The 22,783-nt window shown below is 41.1% G+C and overlaps 2 protein-coding genes and 1 long non-coding RNA gene across 11 annotated transcripts in view; 1 reads left to right on the forward strand and 2 right to left on the reverse strand.

Annotated features, from left to right (window-relative positions):
• SPAG9 (sperm associated antigen 9) overlaps nt 1-1,856 on the reverse strand; it is a 106,146-nt gene extending 104,290 nt beyond the window's left edge. For 5 of the 6 annotated variants that reach the window (XM_075071828.1, XM_032785168.2, XM_032785167.2 and 2 more), the window contains exon 1: nt 1,322-1,856. In XM_075071828.1, the coding sequence (XP_074927929.1) occupies nt 1,322-1,627 (306 nt within the window). In that variant the 5' untranslated portion in view covers nt 1,628-1,856. The remainder of the gene's footprint in view (nt 1-1,321) is intronic. The other variant, XM_032785162.2, reaches the window with a different exon arrangement.
• Nucleotides 963-12,992, forward strand: LOC142047672 (nucleoside diphosphate kinase A 2-like). 2 transcript variants are annotated; one of them, XM_075071832.1, is made up of 5 exons: nt 963-1,292; nt 10,212-10,344; nt 10,890-10,990; nt 11,711-11,824; nt 12,483-12,992. In XM_075071832.1, the coding sequence occupies exons 1-5, from the start codon at nt 991-993 to the stop codon at nt 12,592-12,594; spliced, it is 762 nt and encodes a 253-aa protein (XP_074927933.1). In that variant the 5' UTR covers nt 963-990; the 3' UTR covers nt 12,595-12,992. The 2 variants fall into 2 exon arrangements, with proteins under 2 accessions (XP_074927933.1, XP_074927934.1); XM_075071833.1 differs by lacking the exon at nt 963-1,292 and adding an exon at nt 2,254-2,608.
• On the reverse strand, nt 10,027-22,705 carry LOC142047673 (uncharacterized). 3 transcript variants are annotated; one of them, XR_012656936.1, is made up of 3 exons: nt 22,603-22,705; nt 13,847-13,929; nt 10,027-10,275 (listed from the first exon to the last, which is right to left on the reverse strand). It is a non-coding gene; the product is annotated as an uncharacterized LOC142047673 (long non-coding RNA). The 3 variants fall into 3 exon arrangements; XR_012656935.1 differs by having other exon boundaries at nt 13,847-14,534; XR_012656934.1 differs by lacking the exon at nt 22,603-22,705 and having other exon boundaries at nt 13,847-15,901.
• Between the last annotated feature and the right edge of the window lie 78 nt (nt 22,706-22,783).

Genomic DNA, 22,783 nt, shown 5'->3' on the forward strand with positions numbered 1-22,783 from the left:
CATGGCTGAAGCTTCCAACCACCAGCCCAGGGAGTTACAGCCTGAACAGCACTGTCCATTTCTACACACCACATAATGTATCTTTTTTTTAAAATCACACCCACACAAGATATTTATAAGGAATGACAATAAAAATAACTATGGAGCTCCTTAACTTTAGAAAATTCACAGTGGGGAAGTTTGAGATACTGATTCATTTAATGCTTGGTTCCTTGGTTACGCTCAAATAGTATTTGCTTCTGTATAACCCAGGGGTCGGCAAGCTTTCGGAAGTGGTGTGCTGAGTTTTCATTTATTCACTCTAATTTAAGGTTTTGCATATCAGTAATACATTTTAACGTTTTTAGAAGGTCTCTTTCTAGAAGTCTGAAATATATAACTAAACTATTGTTGTATGTAAAGTAAATAAGGTTTTTAAAAAGTTTAAGAAGTTCATTTAAAATTAAATTAAAATGTAGAGCCCCCTGGACTGGTGGCCAGGACCCAGGCAGTGTAAGTGCCACTGAAAATCATAGGTGCCATAGATTGCCTACCCTTCGTATAACTGATGTGAATAAATGAAAAACAACCTTCTAGAGCTGTTCTAGGCAGTTATTTTAAGAGTCCCAAAGAAAGAAGAGCCACATAAATGAGTGGAAGCTGCGGAATAAGATAAACAGCTTGCTGTAATCAGCTCTGTATTCTCATTTCTAACCACAGGGTTAAAAAAAGAATATGATGTACAATACATTCCTCTGACCAGGATGTTAAGTGCCAGTACAGTGTGAAGAAAAAGGAAAATGTCTGTGTCCCTACCCCTACAAATAAGCCAGTTTTTTAGCCATGATATGGTCATCTCTGCACCTTAGGTGAGACGGTACGAAGCTGGGTGTCTGTGTGTAACCTACCTCGTACGGGAACCGGGAGGAAGGCAGCCTACTACAGAGTAGGGCCACTTGCACGCTGGGAAGAGGGGATCAGCTCCACCGTCCCACCAGCAATGGGAAGAGGATGTTAAAAACACCCTGCACCTCTCCCTACGAGGTGGAAGTGAGACCCGGGAAAAGGAGCTCGGAGCCTCCATCCCATTCCCCGGAAAGGAAACTAGGCTTAGGAAACATACAGCCGACCCCGGACCTCGTCAGCCCGGCCCCTACTCTCACCTACCGCGACCCCTATATTGCTGTCTCCTCGGCCTGCGCCAGCGGCACCGCCTCCCAACTCCTGCCGAGCCAGCAGGATGGCCCGGTCCCCTCAGCTGTGCCACGGGCCAGTCCCGGATCCCCGCCCAGCGCCTCCTCCAGCTCGTACCGGTGAGCAGCCCGAGCCCGCGGCCCCTCACCTCCTCGGCCTGCTTGCGCAGCGCCTTCTCGCGCTCGTACTGGGTGAGCAGCTGCTCGTTGTCGTCCCGCAGCAGCTCCAGCTCCACGCTGGCCTCCTGGCTGTGCGCGCACACCGAGTCCAGGTTCTCCAGCACCGCCACCACCAGCGGCATCAGCTCGGCCACCACCTCCTCGTCGTAGCGCCCGATCAGCCGCTCGAACTCGCGGTAGATGGAGCCCGCCAGCCCCGACACCCGCTCCGACATCATGGCGGGGCCAGGGCCCCCCGGGTCTTCCTGATACACCACGCCGTCCGCCAGCTCCATGGCCTCGGTGCGGCCGGCCCGCCTGACTCCTTCCCTGACAGGGCCCGGCCGGGCGGCGGCTCTCAGCGCCTCCTCCCCACTCTGCGGCGGGGCCTTGGCTAGAGCGCGGGCGCACGGCACTGACCTCACCCACAGCGCCGGGGCGGGGCGCGGGGCAGCGGCGTCACCTGGACAAGGCGGGGCCGTATGCGATGGGGGAAGGGAGGAATGGCGCGCGTGCGTCGCCGGACTCGCCACTGCACAGGGGCGGAATCGCGGGCCACGCTAGAGCGTATAGGGCGGGGCTTGCGTGAGGGGGCGCGGCCTTGCAGAAGGAGTGTGGGTGGGTCGGAGGTCGCTGGGGAAAGGGGTGGGGCTTGTGGGGGGAGGTCCTTGCGGGGACGGGAGTGGCCCTGTGGTGCTACGGAGACAAAGTGGGGGAGGGGCTTAATGAGGGAGGGAAAGGAGTGGGCGGGGCCTGTTGGCTGAGGGAGAAAAGGTGGGGGGGTATATGGGGAGGAGACTTATCAGAGGCTTTAGGGGGCTAAGGGGAGGAGGATGCCTGACCTCAGGGAAAGGAGAGAATGGGGGGGGGAGAAGGGATAGGTGGGTCCACACCTAAGTCTTGTGATGGTTTGTATGGGATCCAGGCCAAAAGCCTTGAGTCATCCTGTGTGTCATATGGGTGGGGAAAGGCATGGGGAGATAATACATGTGGCAATATTGTACTGTAGCCAGCTCCTACTTCCTGAACATCTGAGTCAACAAGAAAATACATTCCAGAAAAATGACATCAACAAGCTGTGGAAACTTGAGGCATTTATACTGCTGTGTGCTGCATAAATGGTCTGAAGTAAATAGGCTGAACTTCAATAAGGACAAATGCAACGTACTCCACTTAGGAAGGAACAATCAGTTGCACACGTACAAAATGGGAACTGACTGCCTAGGAATGAGTACAGCGGAAAGGGATCTGGAGTCCTAGTGGATCACAAGCTAAATGTGAGTCAACAGTATAACACTTGCAAAAAAAGCAAGCATTGTTCTGGGATGTATTAGCAGGTGTGTTGTAGCAAGACACAAAAAGTAAACTTTCCACTCTACTCCGCACTGATTAGGCCTCAACTGAAATACCGTGGACAAATTAGAGAAAGTCCAGAAAAGAGTAACAAAAATGATTAAAGGTGTAGGAAACATGACCTATTAGGGACGTTTGAAAAAAAATGAGTTTATTTAGTCTGGAGAAGACTGAGGGGGATAGGGGAACATGATAATAGTTTCAAGAACATAAAAGGTTATTACAGGGAGGAGGGAGAGAAATTGTTACCTTTAACCTCTGAAGATAGGACAAGAAGCTATGGGCTTAAATTGCAGCAAGGGCAGTTTAGGTTGGGCAGTAGGAAAAACTTCTTAACTCTCAGGGTACTTAAGCACTGGAATAAATTGCCTCGGGAAGTTGTGGAATCTTAGTCATTGGAGATTTTTAAGAGCAGGTTAGACAAACACCTGGATGGATGGTCTAGATAATACTTAGTACCCTGCAGTCAAATCAGGACTGCACGAGAAGACCTCTCAAGGTCCCATCCAGTCCTATGATTCCGTAAAGCACTTGAAACAGCTGTAGGAAACACATCAGGCTGGTTGACGGAGCCCAGGTGAAAGCATTTTCTGTAATATGTTTTATTAGCATTTTCACAAATTATTAGATAATGAAAAAAGTCTCACAATCCTACTCACTGTACGTTCTCTAACTCAGTAAGTCCTTCAAGAGTTTCCACGGACTAGGTCATCCATGTGTTCCTTTATAGTAGGTTGGTGTTGCTTATAATTTGAGCGCCCTCTGCTGGTTATGATGCAGTAGAATTTTAGGATTACAAGTGACAACAAGGGTCATCTAGTTCAGTGTTTCTCAGTGACTGGTCTGTGGACTGGCGCCTGTCCCTGAGATCAACCTGATGCAATTTAGGAAGGTAGCAAGCCTGTCCCTGGTATCAAAAAGGTTGAGAAACACTGACATATAGTCTAAGCCCATGCCATGAAAATCCTACATTAGCAGAAGTTCTTGGAGTTTTGAGGATATTTTTTCCTCATTTCTTGGTGCCAACTGCTGGATTTAAATTTTTTTTAACCTGGAATAAATTTCGCTCCAGATAATAATTTGAAGGCAGGTCAAATTTTGGGATTTAAGCAGATTGAACAATTGCTCTTTAATTGTGATAATATTTTATTATAAATACACGAATGAGTGAAGCCTCACAATATGCTGGAGAAGCAAGCAAACATTATTATCCACTAATTACATATGAAGAAGTTGAAGAACAAAGAGGATAAGTGAATTGCTTAAGGTCCATTGTGAGTCGGCGACAAAGGTGGAATTAGAATTCAGTAGTTCATGGTTCCCAGCCCAGTGCTTAGTTCAAGGGCTTTGCTAATCTCTTATCATGTAGTTTTATGAAGGAGTTCAAGGAATTAATATCAGGTATATGTTTCAATACCGGTAAAAACTTTTGGAAAAAAATTGTACACTTGCTGATAAAAATTGGTTTATAATGAAAGATCCCTAAAATATAGAATGATGAGCTCCAGTTTCGACATATTATATTCATATCTGAATAATATAGGCTAATTTCTATACTATTTTAACATTAGAGACAGAAACAGAGAAACTTAGGTTTTAAAAAGTGTTAGATACTCCATATTCCACAGTTTTCATTGGCTATTTCAAAATTGTTTTGGAGAACGCCACCATAGAAATTTTCTGCAGATTGCTGTGAGCTACTGGCTTTCTCTGAGTTTTAATGCTATAATGAACTGTATCGCCTGAACTAATATTAATATTTATATCGCTAAGGTTACAAAGTCTATCAAATTAACAAATACTATTTCAAAAAATCAAGAGCTAATCAGATAGTGAAGATCTAACTAATAGCTATTCCATTAATTTCCACTGGAGAGCAGCAGAGGCTCATACTGCATTTTCATTTGTCTGGTCCGGAACAATTACTGTACCTATGACTTGTGTGTTGCTTGTGTATTTACATATATCAGATCAGCGGGGTTGCATAGATGTCAGTCTAGTTATGACAAGTAGATCCAAGCTACAAGGTGTGTACCCAGACTGGAACTTTCCCAATATTTAGAGTTGTAGAGATGTAGGTTTTTAACTCAACACTACAAAGTAGGGGCCAGAGTCACTAACTTAGGATCTAGACATGAACTCTCCTAAAAATTGAGGGGAGGTGTTCATTTCCAGGGCTTTGGGTCAGACCTGTCTCATAAAATGTCAGCCATTTCTAGGTGGCATACAAGAGACGTTAAACAACTTGATCAACACTCCATTGTTATATTGTGTAGACCTGTGTGTCACATTTTCACTTCATGTGCTGTTCATTCACTGACTATCCTGTGGTGTGACCATCCCTCCTCACCTTCACTTCTTCCTTTCTTCTCACTATCAGCTCGTTCCAGAAAGCTACAATCTCTCTATCATAAGCATAAATCCCAATTCTGAACCTTAGCGTCCAAAATGTGGGTGCCTAGCATAAACCCTCCAAGCTTAATTACCAGCTTGGATCTGATAGCGCTGCCACCAGCCAAAAATTTCCAGTGTTTGGCTCACTCTGGTCTCCCCAAAACCTTCCCTGGGGGGACCCCAAGACTCAGATGCCCTGAGTCTTACCACAAAGGGAAATAACCCCCCTCCCCTTGTCTTCTCTTTACTTCCTCCCCAGGCTTCCCCTCCGTGGGTTATCCTGGAAGATTACTGTACTTAAACTCCTTGAATACAAACAGAGAGGGCAATTTCCGTTCCCCCCTCCTTCTTTTTCCCCTCCCAGATCTTCCCTGAGAGAAACCGTAATCCTTGCACAGGTTTTTATCCCCTAGAGCCTCACTTAGAAAAGAAAATCCAACAGGTTTTAAAAAGAAAAGTTTATATATAAAAAGAAAGAAAAACATAAAAATGCTCTCTGTATCAGATACAATATAACAGGGTCATTGTTTAAAAGAAAAATATGAATAAACAGCCTTATTCAAAAGAAATCATTTTAACATTCCAGCAACTACACACATGAAATACATAAAAACAATAAAGCCTAATTGTTTTTCTACCTTTGTACTCAACAACTTGGAAACTGAAGATTAGAAGCTTGAAAGATAGAAGATCCTCTTCATAGCCCAAGAGACAACAAAAGACACACACAAGGGACACACACCCAAACATGCCCTCCCTGAGCTTTTAAAAATCTGGTTTCCTGATTGGTCCTCTGGTCAGGTGTTTGGTTCCCTTTGTTAACACTTTACAGGTAAAAGAAACATTAACCCTTAGCTATCTGTTTATGACACTCTCTTATTTGGATTCATTATATAATTGTATACTTACCTAAAATACAATGAAAACTTTTACTCAGGAAAAAATATGCTGGCATGGTACATTATAATTATAAATACAGCAGACTTTTATAGCATGTTGTGTACTTTACATTGCTCAACATTCTGTGCTAATCATGGATTAGTCTCAGAAGTGGCAAAGAGAACCCTGGTTTAATGGGTTTAAATGATTTGGCAAAGATCACACAGCAAGTCTGTGGTAAAACTAGAAATAGAACCCAGTTCTCATGGCAAGTTCTGTGCGTTAATCACTAAATCATGCTTTCTTTTTTTAAATTTCTACTTAATGATGAAAAAAATGTACAGTCAAGAGCACTGATAGCATACCTCTTTAGGCACCCATTCCTGCAGACACTTATTCTGACTTTAACTGTTGTTTTTCCTGAGGAAGGACTGCAGGATCAGGCTCTATATCAATAATATGAAATATCTTAAATAAAGTTGCACTGAAATAATATAGAATATAACCCAATGAGATATGAGGAAAATATTCAGCTTTTAAAATAACTTTAAGATAAATATGCTAGAACAAGTAGGGCTTTGTATTTTGTAGTATCTTTCAATAATTTTTTTTAAAAAAGGAAAATTTAGCAGATCACAGCCATGGTGAAACCAGAAAAAAAGAGAATTGAATACTAATAAACATATCATGTGAATACAGGACCACCAGCGAGATGCATCTATTTACACCAAGCCTATGTTTGGCCCATTGCAACCAGAAATAAAGATAGATGTGGATTTTGGACAGAGTAAACTGTCATAGGGAAAAAAAGAAGAAATAGGGAGCAAAAGTCCTTGTCCTTGAGCTTTATCCCAGATTGTTGCTAAGGTCTTGAGAAAAGGAAGTCAAATCTACCCAACTTTTCTATCAAGAAAAGCCAGGAAGTAGATCTTAGAAAGTTTGTCTCAATCTCAGAAATAGACTCAGAACAACATGGGAACACACTTTTCCCACTACAAGAAGCAAAGGGAGAGCCTGCCCATTAACTTCCCTTTAGCAGAGCATTTTGGAAATGGGAGAAGCCTGGGGACTTATATATTATAGTCTTTTTTATTGCTCAGTTAGTGCTGGGGACAAAAAACAATCGCAGGAAAGAATGTGATAGCTCAAACAGTTGTTGGAGATCTGCAGGTAGCATTTTCGTATATAAAAAGGCACACTGATTCATGTAAGGGGAAGAATTAAACCAGTAAGACTTTGATAATGAAGTACCTTTGGACGATTAGCTTCTATGTAACTTTCTGTATCTACTGATTTAATAAAAATCACTATGTCTAGGGAACAATTCCATCTCTATCTTTCTTTATCCCACAAATTCGGTGGTATGTGCAGAAATTCTGGCCTGTTGATATGACTCAGCAGCAAGGAGAATATTAACTTAAAAATAAAAGCTAAACATAGGCTAAAAACAAGACTTGAATCAATGTTTAACAGAGAGACGTATGGAAAAATGACTTACTTGTAAAATTCTTATAAGGCCTTATACAACCTTGAAGCTGTGCGAGCTAAATATATATATATATATATTATAATATAGCTGAATTATATGCATATACTTCAAAAATATACTCAGAGAAACTTATGGTGTAGACATGGGTATAGATTGTTTGTAGTAGAATCCACAATGTGCTAGTTACTTTCCATGCACTTCATGAGGGATAGTCTTTGCCCCAAGAAGTTAAAAGAATAAAACTTGCCTTCTAGAAGCCATTTCCTGTTTGTGCTGATGTGCTTGCCCCTCACTTATGTTGATTAATGGACAACTAGTTGCAAGGATGGAGTTGGAAATTCTTTAAGCATTGCTTGCCTGCAAACATATTTCATCTTGTGAGAATACCAGTAAGTAGGATGACCAGATATCCTGATATTATAGGAACAGTCCTGATATTTGGGAATTTTTCTTATATAGGAACCTATTACCCCCCACACCCGTCCCAATTTTTCACACTTCCTATTTGGTCACCCTACTAATAAGAGCCTTTTATAACTTGACTTACCTTGGCTTTAAAATGACCTGTAGGATTTAATCTGTCTTTGTAAGGCAAAAATTCTCCTTCTGTGCAAGTCTGATTTGACAAACTCAGGGACCTCTGGGGCTGGAGTACTTACCACTTGGCTACAACTATCAAAACAGAGGTACTTAAAATAGGTTTTTTGTGAAGAGAAGAGGAAAAATAAATTACCTGTCAGGGGAGTTACTGAAGGGTTGAAAACAAGGAATAGATATATTAGAGAGGGGAATTTTCCTGGCATCCCCGCTGCAAATAAATTGCGGAAAATCAGAGGTCGTGGGCATAAAAATACTTCATTGGACTTACATTTTATGTAAAAGGAAAGAAGAAAACATATATCAGGAAATGAAATGAGAGCTAAAGGTCTGATGAAAAAAGGATCAAGGGCATCCACAGGAAAATAAAACGGTAATAGAAATAAAAATCCAATTAGTGGATTAAAGGTAAAGGCCAAGGTATAAATAAAAGGGTTCTAAAAAAGGATAGTGAAAGGATCAGAACAGGACAAGGCCAGGAGGCTAATACTATGCAATTGGGAAGGGAGGTTAGAAAAGGAGAATATAAAAGAATGAAGTGAAATGAGAGATAAATATACAAGTGAGAAAGGCTTAAACGTGAAGGGACAGAAGGTAGAACCGTTTATTTATAAAGAACCACTTTATTTCACCATTTCCAGAGAGTAGTTTTCAGCGGTTCCCAGTCAAGCTACAGCGGATCAATTCTCGGTCCAGTTTTGTTCAATATCTTCATTGATAATTTAGATAATGGCATAGAGAGTACACTTAATCTGCAGACAATATCAAGATGGGAGGATAGGATTAAAATTCAAAAATTATCTGGACAAACTGGAGAAATGGTCTAAAATAAACAGAATTAAATTCAGTTAAGAACAAATGCAAACTGCTGCACTTAGGAAGGAACAATGAGTTGCACACATACAAAATCGGAAATGACTGCCTACCAAGCAGTACTGCAGAAAGGGATCTAGGGGGTCACAAGGTAAATGTAAGTCAACAGTGTTACACTGTAAAAAAAGCAAGCATCATTCCAGGATGTATTAGCAGGCATGTGATTAGGCCTCGACTGGAGTACTGTGGACAAATTGGAGAAAGTCCAGAAAAGATTATATCTATAATCTGTAACACTTCCCCATGTAGACACAACTGCATGTGTATGACTGGCAGAGCACAGGGCAGCGTAGGGTGACCAGAAAGTGTGAAAAATCGGGACAGGGAGTAGTATGGCAACAGGCGCCTATATAAGAAAAAACCCCATATGGGATGTCCCTATAAAATCGGGACACTGAGCACCCTAGGGTGGTGCCTGCACCTGGTTTGCACCCACTGTGCTCGGTTAGCATGAGCGAAGTCTCCTTTGAAACCGTATCCGGCATATACACTCTCCGCCCCGTCTTCCCTGCTGGGAAACCCTGGGACTGCCCTGCGCCTCTGCTGGGAAAGCGCCCAGAGCAGCCCCTGGCCGCGCGCCAGAAGGGGCGAGCAGAGCCTCCAACCTCCCTTTCCCTTCCCCGTCCCTGCCATAGAGATACGCAGCAAGAGCGCCGCCCACTTCCCGGCGCAGCTAGGACTCGATGGTATGAGAGTCGCTCTGCTCCTTCCTTGATCTTACGTCCCCCCTAGAGCGTCGCCTCAGTCTTCCCCGATGGCGTATCCGCGACAAGGGTCCCCGTGGGAGTGGGGAGGAACAAGGACCCCATGCGGCTGCCCGGCCGGCTCCGGCCCGGGATGCGCTGACACATTGGCTACTCCAGTATGACTTTCTGACCTTCCAGTCCCCATGCACATTCTTAGCATACTTCATTACAACTCTGACTGGCTGTAGATAACGTTAGATCAAAGTGATACACCTGGTCTTAGTTTAGCCTGTTTTGTCTTAAAGTGAGGGCAGCATCCTATCAGTGTGCATCTTAGAGTACACTGACCTGCAATACAATCTCCATTCAACGCTTAATATAAAATCTCTTCATTCTTGGTATGGACTAATTGCTCTCTTCGATATTTATAGGGGTGCTACGTTTACATTTATTTCTGTAGCACCTTTTGGATATTATTTGACTTATTAGATCAGTACACATAAGCACAATAAGGTTGTGGAAGATTGTGGGTATGCCTTCTAGATTTCTGTTGCGGCTGCATTTGCCTTCTGGTCCTGGAATACGGAGTCCCTTTTTCTCCTCTTGTAGGACGATGGCATCCATTTCCGAGCGCACTTTCATTGCCATCAAGCCTGATGGAGTCCAGTGGGGACTAGTGGGAAAAATCATCACGAGATTTGAACAGAAGGGTTTCAAATTAGTGGCCATGAAATTCATGCATGTGTTTCCCTCATTTCTATATTTCTCCTTTATGTATGAAATGAAATCTTACAGCAGACTAGTGTACTCCACTTAGTGGAAAATCTATTGTAATTTTTTAAAATGAAATCTTAGCAGAAATATCAAATGTCAAATTTTGTGTCTAGATATTTTTGGAGACTTTCCAGCATCCAGCTGTTGCTAAATGCTTTTGACAGCCTAAGCAACTTAATTTTAGTAAATTGAAATCCTTAGTCTGCAAGGAATATTCTTATAGGTGCCATTTACACTTAATAGGCATCTATGGATCATCCACAGCAAAAAATAGGTTTCTTCTCAAAAGTAGTTAGATATTGATGAAACAACCTTGCTGAGTTAAACTGCACTGATATAATTTTATATTTTAAATTCATATAAACCAAACAACACATCTAGCCAGTTGCTGGAATCACTTATTTTTAAAGAGCATGTCTGTTTAAGGATTAATAGTGCTCTGTGGTTAATCTCTTGTGATTTAAAGATGCTCTTAAGTTCTTACAGTAAACTGCTTTTTTTTTTTTTGTGCAGGCGTCTGAAGACCTTCTGAAAGAACACTACACTGATTTGAAAGATCGGCCATTCTATGCTGGTTTGATTAAATATATGCGCTCTGGACCTGTTGTAGCTATGGAAAGCTTTTATAAATAAAACTTGCTTAAGAAAAACTAAGCTGTTGATGTGTCTTTTGTTCATAACTTTATTACATATTGAAAATGATACTAACAACTTGAAATTAAATATTTAAAAAAAATTGAATAAATGTAGTTACAGGTACAACATGTTTCCCTTTAATGTGTGGTTTTACCAGTAAATCTCTTTTTTTTTTTTTTATAAAAACCAAAACATTCTTTTCCCAAGGGGGTAGGGGATGAACAGTGGGAAACTGACTGCACAAAGTGCTGTCAAATACACAAAATAAGCAAACTGGAAAAAAGAGCAGTGAAATATTTAATCTTTCAAGTAGAGAACTCCTATGTGTTAGATGTTGATTGTAACCTATGATTGCTACAAGTGTCACTTTTGAGGGGTGGGGGGTACAGAGTGTATACCTCTAAAGTATTTGAGATCTCTATGAAGCTTTATGTATTTAGGAAATTTTGTAATGGTCTGCTTACTTGTTTGTTACACTGAAATCTGTTCAGTACCCTCTCACTTTGGCTAGCAGTCAGTGGAATGACCATAGCTTGTCCGAGACAGTTTCACTCCAATCCTTCTATGCCTTGCCAATAGATTGAAAACAGGGGACTTAATACCCGTACCATGATGGGATCAAGTTTAGATAACATGGCCAACTCTTACTGTGTTAGTTACAGTTTGGATTCTGTAATCTTAATGGATTTTATTTTTAAGGTGTGGGAAGGTCTTAATGTGGTTAAAACTGGCAGAGTAATGCTGGGGGAAACTAATCCAACAGACTCCAAACCTGGCACCATCCGTGGTGACTTCTGTGTTCAAGTTGGCAGGTATGTTCTGAAACTATCTTATCAAACCTAAACCAATTTTTAATCTTATACATGCTGACCTACTTAGTTAACTGATTTATGACGAAGTTTTGTAATGTGAATCCAGCTGAAACTGACAGAAGAATTCAAACAGCAGAATGTAAATATTGGAATTTGATCAACCTTAGAGTAAAGACATATAGACAAGGCCTGAAATACTTTCTACAGAACCTCCATTTTTTTCTTGGAGGTCTCCCATTTGAGTACTGACACAATCCTACTTATTTATTTTATGAGAACTGGTCCCTTTCTATAAGACTGTCCTGGTAAACAAGAATATGCCATTTTGTAACATGTATTTTTAAATGTTAAATAACAATTGGTACCAAAAGCTTGCTAACTACTGAAAAACCTCATTATACATGGAAAGACCCCCATTAACTTCATCCACATGCAGGGGTCCAGTAGATAATGTAGAACTGGAGTCAAAGGATGTAAATAGAAATGTGGCTTTCCTTCTCATTCCCCCACTATCAAAACTGATGAGAGAAGCAGCTTATGTTGCATATTTACATGTACATTTTATTAATACTTGTAGCCATAGTAACGAGAGGTTTTTTTCTAAAAGAAAATTCATGTGCTTTTAATTCTATAATTATTAACCTTTATCTTCTCTTAGGAACATCATTCATGGCAGTGATTCTGTAGAAAATGCTGAGACAGAGATCAACCTGTGGTTCACTCCTGAGGAACTGGTTGAATACACAAGCTGTGCTCATCAGTGGATCTAAGGGCTAGTCTACACTGGCAACATTAAAGCACTGCTGCTTGTGTCGTAGCGGCAAAGTGCTGGGAGAGAGCTCTCCCAGCGCTCTAAAAAACCCACCTCCACGAGGGGCGTAGCTCCCAGCACTGGTGCACTGTCTACACTAATGCTTTATTGCACTGAAACTTGTTGCACTCGGGGGTGTGTTTTTTCAGACCCCCGAGAAAGTTGCAGCGTTGTAAAGTGCCAATGTAGACAAGGCCTAAGAGTAAAACCTGGGTCCTATTGCCATTATCCTTTAGTTATTTCAAGGCACTTCTGTATAAACTAGTGGAAATCTCTCTCTTTAATCTGTATTGTGAATATTATATGTAACCAGTGTTAATAACTGCTGCTCTAATTAAAAAGCTATTGAATTATTAATTGGGAAGCTTTCTAACTCTGTGTGGACAAGAGAAGACAATTACAGTAGGAGAAAGGATCTTTAATTAACGAATAAACACAAAGCATAACCTTTCATGAAATACTCTGTACCCACAGAGGATAACTTGGTATCTGGTACACATCAGCAAACAGTCTAAAATGGCTTAGTGGCCTTAATTTGTTATCAAACTTTATTAAACCACCAGGTCATGCATCCTGCTATGTAAATAGATCCATAATATCCCTAAAATACAGAAGTTAAAGAATGATATAGAAATAAGGTTGAGCAAAAAATAATTTAAAAAACAAACATCTATGGGAAAATTTCAGTTTTTTTTCTCACCAGAAAAGTAGTGCAGTTATACATAGGCAACAGCTTCACTTTGAAAATAAGAGGTTTTATGTAGATTGATGAGTTTAAAGTAGCATTTTCCACCTTAGGATCAGTCATTTATGTAGCATTTTAAGGCAGGATTAATATGGCAGCTTTTTAAAATGGCCTTTTATGAGAAAAAAAGATTAACGTATAAGGGCTGCTCAGTAAGCTTTACTGCCTGTCACTTCAGTGTAGCATTTTGTTTGATATTAGTAAGCATATCAGCACTGCATCATATCTCCATACAAACAACTGAGGACAGCTCAGATATGTTCTTTCCTTAATTGCTTGAATGGCAAAGTAAACTGTGCTTAGATAAGCTTTTTCAAAAGTGACTTTGGCACTTAAGAGCCTAAGTTTCAGTAGTAGTCAACGTGCTTTTTAAAACTTTACCCATTGTATTTAAACTTATTCATATGACAGTGTTTCCTTAATATTAAGCAGGTCCCAGTTGTGCAGTTTAGTTCTAGCCACAAACCTTTCAGCGTCCTGCAGAGTTGCTATGGCTGTCCTCCATGTCCAACTGTTGTATTCAGTTCAGGAGCCAGAAGTGGTATCTGGCTGAATAGTGGACACAGCAATAAATGACTAGCATATTTATTCAGCTGTAATAGGATATTAGTTAAAAAGAACAACACAACAATAATTATCTGAACACCCTAACATTGCAAATCACCATTAGAAATAAAATTTCCTCGTGTTTTGCTAATAACTTGTTGACATCACTCATTCCTAAAACAAAACCTGCACATAAACATTTGCCTTTGATTAAGCAATAGAAATTTAGTAATATTTCATGTCTAATACCCAAGCACGATGAAAGCATTAACCCATTTTTTTAAAATGACACTGGCAATTTAAATCTATTCAGAAATCAATATATTTGTAAAAAAACTTAATTTTTCTTTAAAAAGTAGACCAATGTACTTCAGCACAGTCTCTGTTCAGAATGCTCCTTTGACTGTAATAGATACTTCTACATCACACTATTTAGATCTGCCTTTTTAAATATTTGATACCAGTAAAGTGAGTGTTGGAAAAACTCAGATTAGAGAGAGAGGAATGATGAATAATCTGCTATCGCCCTATCTCCAAAACTGTACTCTTCCACAGTCTGTGGCTGTGGGATGCCAAAGGGAAGGGTAGTGAGATACTCTATCTCCAAGCTTTGAGGCGGAAGAGATAAATGGTTATTTTCACTGGGAGGAACCAGAAGAAAGTAGAGCTTTGCCCCAACTTGCTAGTCCGTTATCATAAATGATCAAGAGGAAGAAGTGGCTGAATTAAACATGTTGCACATACTGCAACGGAGAAGCAGTTCTTTGTAATTTGGCTACATCTGTATATTTGGAAAATCACTGGGCAAATCAACTGAATGTATTAGATGGACCATTTTGGGATCTGTTAGCTAAGTCTTTCAGTTCACATTAATGTTTTTTTAGCTCATAATAGCATGTACAATGTTAAAAAAATGTGAAAAGCATCACTCATCTTGTTTCTTTCCTTTCTTTGTTACCTACTAATCTCTTAATGATCATGGTCGTAGTCATCTTCACTAAGCACAGTGGATATGAGACTACATAAAAGACTAATTTTCTAAGGCTTAACAAACACTTTGTCCTTTCTGTTTAAATAGATGCACTTAGGCCTTCAACAATGTTATACTCTGAGGCAGACCTCTACTCTCTAATTCATCTATGCATCTCACAATACCACTCGTAATCTCGTATTATATAGTAACACCTATGAACCCTGGCCCCAGAACTCTCTCTTAGAAAACTTAATCCATGGAGTATAAATAAAATACACTACATATTTTTATACAGAAGAAATGTGTCTCAGGTAAGCAGTTCAAAACACAAAGCAATGAGAGAAGTAAGAATACAGTTACCTCTTCTGTTGTATTTCTCATTCTTATTTTGCTCTATCCCTCCTTTACTGATCTTGTTTTTCCTCCTTTGATACTGTTGTTCTTCTGCATTTCTTCCTGCTTAGGGCCTGGATCTTGTTTTTTCTCCTCTACAAAGGTGTAGATTAGGTGCCCTGCTGTTGTCACTATGCTTTCTGTTTGCTCAAATCTAGCTCTTGCTCCCTCCCAATTGCAGTTCTACCACTATCACTTCTCCTGTTAAAGGACAATGACCAAATCATTCCACTGATAGTCTAAATAGCAGTGGGGATGGGGCGGTATCACTCCCATGCATCTTTTGTTATAGTAGTGCTAAACAAAATTCTCGATAGTAACCTCATTTAGGCATTCTCAGCTGTGGGCAAAGATTCCCGTTTTATACAAAATAGACCTTAGGTACCATTCTTTTGGACTACACATAGCATTCCTCTCTCAAATCCCTGACTAAATAGTATTATTCATACTGAATGAAACAATATATAATGTGATATTACACAAGAAATTTTCACTATTAAAAAGGTGTGGGGAGAAAAAAAAAATGATATTCACCATTTCAGAAGTGAAGTTAAAGCTTCTATTCCCTGTACTCTCTTATACTGTACAAAAAATGTCCATTGGTAACCACTATACAGGGGCCACGTCTACACTACGGGATAATATCGAATTAGCTAAAATCAGTTTTATAAAACTGATATTATAAATTCGATTTCATGCGGCCACACTAGGCACAGTAATTCGGCGTTGTGCGTCCATGGTCCGAGGCTAACGTCGATTTCTGAAGCGTTGCATTGTGGGTAGCTCTTCCGTAGCTATCCCATATTCCTGCAGTCTCCCCGCCCTGGAATTTTGGGTTGAATCATTAATTGTCGCGGGTGGTTCTGGTCAAATGATCGTCAGTCATTCCTATCCTCCGGGAAACATCGCTGGACTCCTTTCGCGCCGTTTTTCCCTGATTGCCTGGCAGACCCATAGACGGCAACATGGAGCCCCGTTTCAAGCTTTTTTTTTTCCGGCACCGTTATGTGTACTGGATGCGCGGACACGAGAGGCTGATACTCAGCGGCTACACAGCAGTATTCACTTGCTTTTGCATGATAGCAGAGATGTTACAGTCGTTCTGTACGATCTACTTGCCGAGTAAACTGGCAATGAATGCGGTTATCTTCCCCCTCTGTTACTGTCCGCTGCTATCATGGTGACCCCGGCGTGAAATGGCTGGTGGCGCAACGCAAAGCAAATTGGATTGGACTCCCCGAGCAATCTCTCTTATGTTTCTTAAATAATAGAGTCAGTCTCTAGAATAAGGGGAATGTGTATGAGAGGACCAGTGTATCAGAGAGCAACAGCTGCTCCAGTGTTCAGTATTCACAGGGGGCCCCTCAAACAACCCCACCGTTGGCTTCCCTTCTCCCCAACTTCCTGGGCTACCGTGGCAGTGTCACTGCCATTTGTGTCATGTAAGTATAAGAATGAGGAATAACGGAAAACACTGATTCGTGACTAAAATGAGGGGGAGGCAGCTCCCGGCGCGTGATAGTCAGCAGGACATTAGCGGTGTGGGGGAGAGGGCACAGCTTGCTGTTGCTATGACAGTCCGGCAAGTACGAACTTTTCTTTACACAGTAAGGGGGGCTGAAGCCCAGTTGCGATGAGAACTAAGTTATTAGCCTATCGTCCTATCTACTGCGAGTAACCAGAATGATGGCTCATGTCAAATGTATGATATTCATGAGGAGGTTACATAGTCTACTGCCGTTCTACCACCAGGAGGGGAGAGGTGAGAGGAGCGGATACTGCTCTTGCTGCTGCACATCGCGATACTACTGCAGCAGGCATTCTCAGTACACAATAGGGTGACATTTGAAGAAGTTCAAAAAATGATTTCTTCCCGTTTTCTTTCACTTGTCTGGGGCGGTAGGAAACTTGAGGAGCTGTCCTGAACCACGCGACACTGTGTTGTTGACCACAGACATTGGAGCTTCAGCCAAAATGCAAATTTACTTTTCAGAGACTGCTGTGGACTGTGGTAGCTGAGTCTCAGTCCCCTCCACTTCTATGAGCGTCGCATTGATCGTCGGCTTCCCCGTTACGCTTGTCACGCAGTGCTTGTGTATCCTCGAGATTATTTCAAAACGCTTTGGCATTCGTTTCTGTAACGGAGCTCTGATAGAAACAGATTTGTCTCCCATACAGCGATCAGTCCAGTATCTCCCGTACGGTCCTGCTGGAGCTTTTTTGGATTTTTAGATCTGCATCGCCACCTGCTGTCAGAGGCTCACGCTGGCTAAACAGAAGAAGTAATTCAAAGTTCGGCGGGGGCTGTTTCCTGCTTACCTGCCGCGCATCGAGTCTAGATTGCTGTCCAGAGCGGGTCAGTGGTGCATGTGGGATACCTGTCTTTGGCGCCTCGGAGGGCCAATAACGTCGTTTCCGTCCACGCTTACCGATCGATATGTAATATCGAATTTAGCGCTACTCCTCTTTCGGGGAGGAGTAAGAAATGATTTAAAGAGCCCTTTATATCGATATAAAGGGTGTTGTAGTGTGGACGAGTACAGCGTTAAATCGATTTAATGCTCTTTAAATCGATTTAAACGCGTAGTGTAGACCAGGCCTGGGTACTGGGAGGCTACACTATTTCCTCCTCACTCCTAATTTTCTTACTAGGTTGGGGATGTCCCAGTCAAACAATTCTCAGCCTGGAGCTGCAGAGCTCCTGCATTATTTTCATTCCCCACAAAAGTGTGTATTTGCATTTAGGCTTACATAAAAGCACAATCTGTTATAGGTTAACAAATTAACTTATCTGTCCTTTAGCATCAGTTGCACATAAACTGTAGGAGGTACTATAAAATAAACTAAAAAGGGAAATATGCTTAAGTATCCAAATTAAAAAACAGACAAACCATAACACTGAGACTAAAACTGTCCTCTATTATAAAAGTTTGATAGCAATCCAGTCCATTTTTTCTTTTCTCTGTATGTGGTTGGAAATAGTCAAGAGAAATGTACTGCAAAGTACCTCAGAGTCCTTTAAAGAACTGGAACACAATAGCTTGTTAAGAACCACTAGGAGGAGATATCATTCTAATCCTACATAAAAGATCTCATCAAGTACTGGACAGGTTTAATAATCTCACTCACCACTAAAATAAATTGCTGTGGTAATAGCATCCAAACTAACTAGAGGCTTTCTTATATACAGCTGGAGTAGCAATGTTCATATATTTAGTCACCAAAGGATTATTACTCAAACCTGCATGAAAAGAAGCTGCCTCAGTGGTTTCAGCATTGGCCTGCTAAACCCAGGGTTGAGAGCTCAATCCTTGAGGAAGCCATTTAGCGATCTGGGGCAAAAATCTGTCTGGAGATTGGCCCTGCTTTAACCAGGCGGTTGGACTAGATTGGGGGTCCTCAACATGGTGCCCGTGGGCACCATGGCACCCGCTGGGGCATCCATGGGCACCTGCTGAAATGCTGCCAAGAAGTGGTAATGTCAAAAAGTGCTGCCGCCGAAATCCTGTCAAATTTCAGCGGCGATGCCTCTTGATGACACTCCTTCACAGTGGCTAGTGGTCCAGAGCCCGCCTCACAGAAAAGGTTGGGAACCACTGGACTAGATGACCTTCTGAGGTCCCTTCCAACCCTGATATTCTATGATTCTATATCTGACCTCTCAGTCCACATCCTCGAAGCAAACCTGCACAATACCATCAAAAGACAAGCCTGGGAGCTTTAATTCATAACTTGCTAGACATGAAAATTATAGACTCAATAAGACACTGAATTTATGGTCATTACAACCTTTAAGTAACCCACTAACCCTCCTTTGTCCCCTTCACCCTCCTTGCATGGTTTCAGAGCCCAGGCTCCAGTCCAAACCCAAATATTTATACTGCAACGTTTATTCCTACAGCCCAAGCCCCACAAGTCTGAGACAGCTGACCCAGGCCAGTCATGCCATGGGTCTTTTATTGCAGTGTAGATGTACTCTAAGAGGACATTCTCCCAGCCCCAAAGAGCTGTGTGTCTCAAAAGCTTGTTTCTTTTCACCATCACCAACAGAAGTTGGTCCAATAGAAGGTATTACCACATATACCTAACACCCTTCCTGACAGCTAACATTTCTCACCACTTTTACCTTAATACAATCCAAGTTAATATCCCTTTCTTTGTACCATTAATTGTGGTTCATGTTTAGAAATAATCCAATTACATGATCTACAGGAAACTCATTTCAAACCCTGCTGAACATCCACCAGATTAGGAGACAAAATCACTGTGATAATTGCTGAAGTGTATGTGAAATACTGTATCTTATTAAAGAAGTAATCTTGAAGGAATTGAGCATTGCTAGTAGTGATTAATGGCTACGTCGTCACTTAAGCAACATATTAAACTGAGACTAGCTAGTGCACCTGCAAACCAATACACTTTTTTGATGTTTCTGGTGCATTATTGCACTAAAAAATGAACTAGAAACAAATAAATTGAATTTTCAGCTCAAGATTTGTATTTTATCATTAGGGTGTAGATCAAACATAATTTTGTTCATATATGAACAAATTCCATTCAGAAATTTCCATGGAAGATGGGAAATTCAGTGTTATGTTTAACAAAACGTATAATTGTAAATAATCCATAATTTATTTATCAGGATGGGCAATACCAGAAAGGCAAAGTTACACAAGTCTTGAACCACATCCTTGTACCCACGATGCTCCAAAATATAATTGTTTTTTGGTAGGGGGAAGAGATCATATCCAAACTTTCAGGTTAGTCCTTATCTTAATAATGAGTCAAACCAAAATCTCACATCTAAATATTTTTGAAAAGTTCAGTTCCAGGTCTGGATCCAAACTTTGCAGCTCAGGTCCATCTCTAAAACTTGACATGCTCAAATAGGACCCAGTCCACTCCCTCCTCATCCCCCAGTGAGAGAGTATTTCTGTTAACTTGAATAGGAGTGGATTCAGGCTGATAGAGAACAGCCCCAAACACAGCACTCTCCCTGTATATCTGTTTTGCTCAAGATTTGACTCTTTGTACTTTTATATTTGATATGGTTTTTGCTTATCATCTTAAGCAGCAAGATCAACAGAAGTCTGCATGAACATCTAATGAAATCAGAGTGGATATTTGTTTAAATTCAGCAAAGACTTTCCTATTATCTTCCTTATTGCCAAAACAAATAATTGTGTACTCAAAATAAATGTAAAAGAAAAATAGCATTAAACTGATGTCACAGTGTGAATAAAAAAGGTGAAGAAACAGAAAAACCAAGATAAGCCAATTTTCTATTCAAATATGTAAAGGAGCACAACAGGGAAAACAAATCAGCAGACACTGCAAAACACAAATGGGTGAATAATGAATAATAAAATGTTTTGCACTTTTTATGCATCTTATGACTTCAAAGTCAAACAAACAAACAACACTGTACTTATGGCACTTTTCATTCAAAGATCGCAAAGAAATTTTCAAAATGTGGGGACATATCATTGCCTCCATTTTATCAATGAAGAAAATGAGGCAGAGAGGAGTTAAGTGACTTGCACAAAGTTACACAGTAAATCAGAGGCAAATGATGAAGAAAACCTTGGAGTCTTGATCCTCACTAGACCACACTCCTAAACTACGTAATCTATGCCAGTGTAGTTTAGTGTAATATACTGAGACACAGAAATATGCAAATTATAAAATACAGTGAACTCTGTGGAGGGATACAAATTATCAGGATTTTACAGGTAAACTGAGATAGGAAAGGTTCCCAGAATTTAGCTGAGAATTCAAGGAGAGATCTGATACATCAAGAGAAGGGAAGGTTGTCAAAGGGTTTTGAATTGCCTTCCAGTGTCTACAGACAGAAATGAATGAGAAGGGGAAATCAGTCAAGATCAGGTTCTTCTGGAGAAATGCAATATTTGCCACATCTGAAGTGACTGAATCAGCATTTCCAAGTTCATAATTTAGTAACTGGATTAATCACATATTTAGATTAGATAGAAACCTGGATTAATCTTGAAAGCAACTGAATATAAACTGATTAAATACTGTAAGTTTATGCAGTATTACAATTGTAATTGGTTAGAGTAAATTAGGGGTAGAAACTGTGTTTTCTATGTGTTGTAATTATTAATAATATTTGAAATAATATTAATGCGGGAAACCACACCACACTAATTTAACCATAAATTCCTTTATTAAATGCAAAGGCCAACTTATACAATTGCTCTCAACATGCCTAAAAAGGCCTAAACAATCAGCAATTTACTACAGCCACAGAGTAACAAAACATTTATAAATATCTGATCAAGATACTTTACAAACTGGCTAAACCCAGAGATGCTTAGCCACCGGAGCGTGGGTTGGGAAAGGGCTGTGTTGGCTCATTTTAAGCAATTACCCCCTATCTGTCAAGGTCCTTCTTTTTAGAAACTTCCACTTATCTCATTATTCTTTGAACCAGACATCTTCCCTACTTTATTCCTTCTGATCTTATCACTTCTTATTTTCAAGGCTTTCCTTCTACTTGCTAGTTAGGGCCTTTCTTGACTTTACAACCAAACTTAAGCTAACTAGCAATAACAACAGTAATTAATAAATAGCAACCTAGTGCTAGGTCTATTGGTCTAATCACAGCAGTAGGAGCTGCTAAGTTTTAGTCCTGATTCTTACAATTTTCGCTATTCTTACTTTTAAACTTCAACCACGGCTTCATTCTCCTATGTAATAACTAAAGAATCTGGACCAGTCCTTCCCCTGGCCTCTGGCCACTTTACATTACCTCTTTGTGGATGATGTAATTTCGAGCAATTGTGAGGTGCAGTGCAATTTGGAAGACGCAGCTTCACTAAAACAGTGGCAGAGACCAACTGTCTCAAAGCAAAAGGTGTTAAGAATGCAGGACTCAAATTGCAAGACAAAGGTCTATTCTCAAAAGATTGTGCTGGGATAATTAAACAGCCTTCAAATATTTGAGGTGTTGTTGTGAAATCACATCATACTGTGGTTCAGAGCCATAGCTGGCTCAAGACTAGCCTTTGAGAAAGGCAACATAAGTGACCTCCCAAGCTGAGACCCTCCTTTGTAAGGTTGCCTCAGTGTCTGTCCAGGGATATGTGATCACCACAGAGTTTCTAGCGAGGCTTTTAGGGTAATACCCTGTTCCTAGCCCTCTTCCCTAACCCTGGCCCTGGCCCTTATCCCTCAGCCCCTTTGTTTGGTATTTGTCTCGTGTCTCGCCCCTCTGGCCAAAGCCTCAGCCCCATGCCCTTTAGCAGATGCCCGCTTCCCCTCCACCCCCAGTTTAGCCGTGGCCTTACCCCCTGCGGCCTGGGTCTCTCCCATCCCCCTTAGCCTGGCGGTTTGGGAGCAGCCGGGCTTGTGCTCTGTCGCCACGCCGGGAGCGGGGACAGCCCCACAGCGGCTTGGGGAGCCGGACGAGCTTTCTGCGAAGCCCCGGAAGTGCAGGCTTCCCTGGGCATGAGGGCGGGCTCTAAAGGC

Source organism: Chelonoidis abingdonii, chromosome 13 (genome assembly GCF_003597395.2).
Source record: "Chelonoidis abingdonii isolate Lonesome George chromosome 13, CheloAbing_2.0, whole genome shotgun sequence".
Classification (NCBI taxonomy): domain Eukaryota; kingdom Metazoa; phylum Chordata; order Testudines; family Testudinidae; genus Chelonoidis; species Chelonoidis abingdonii.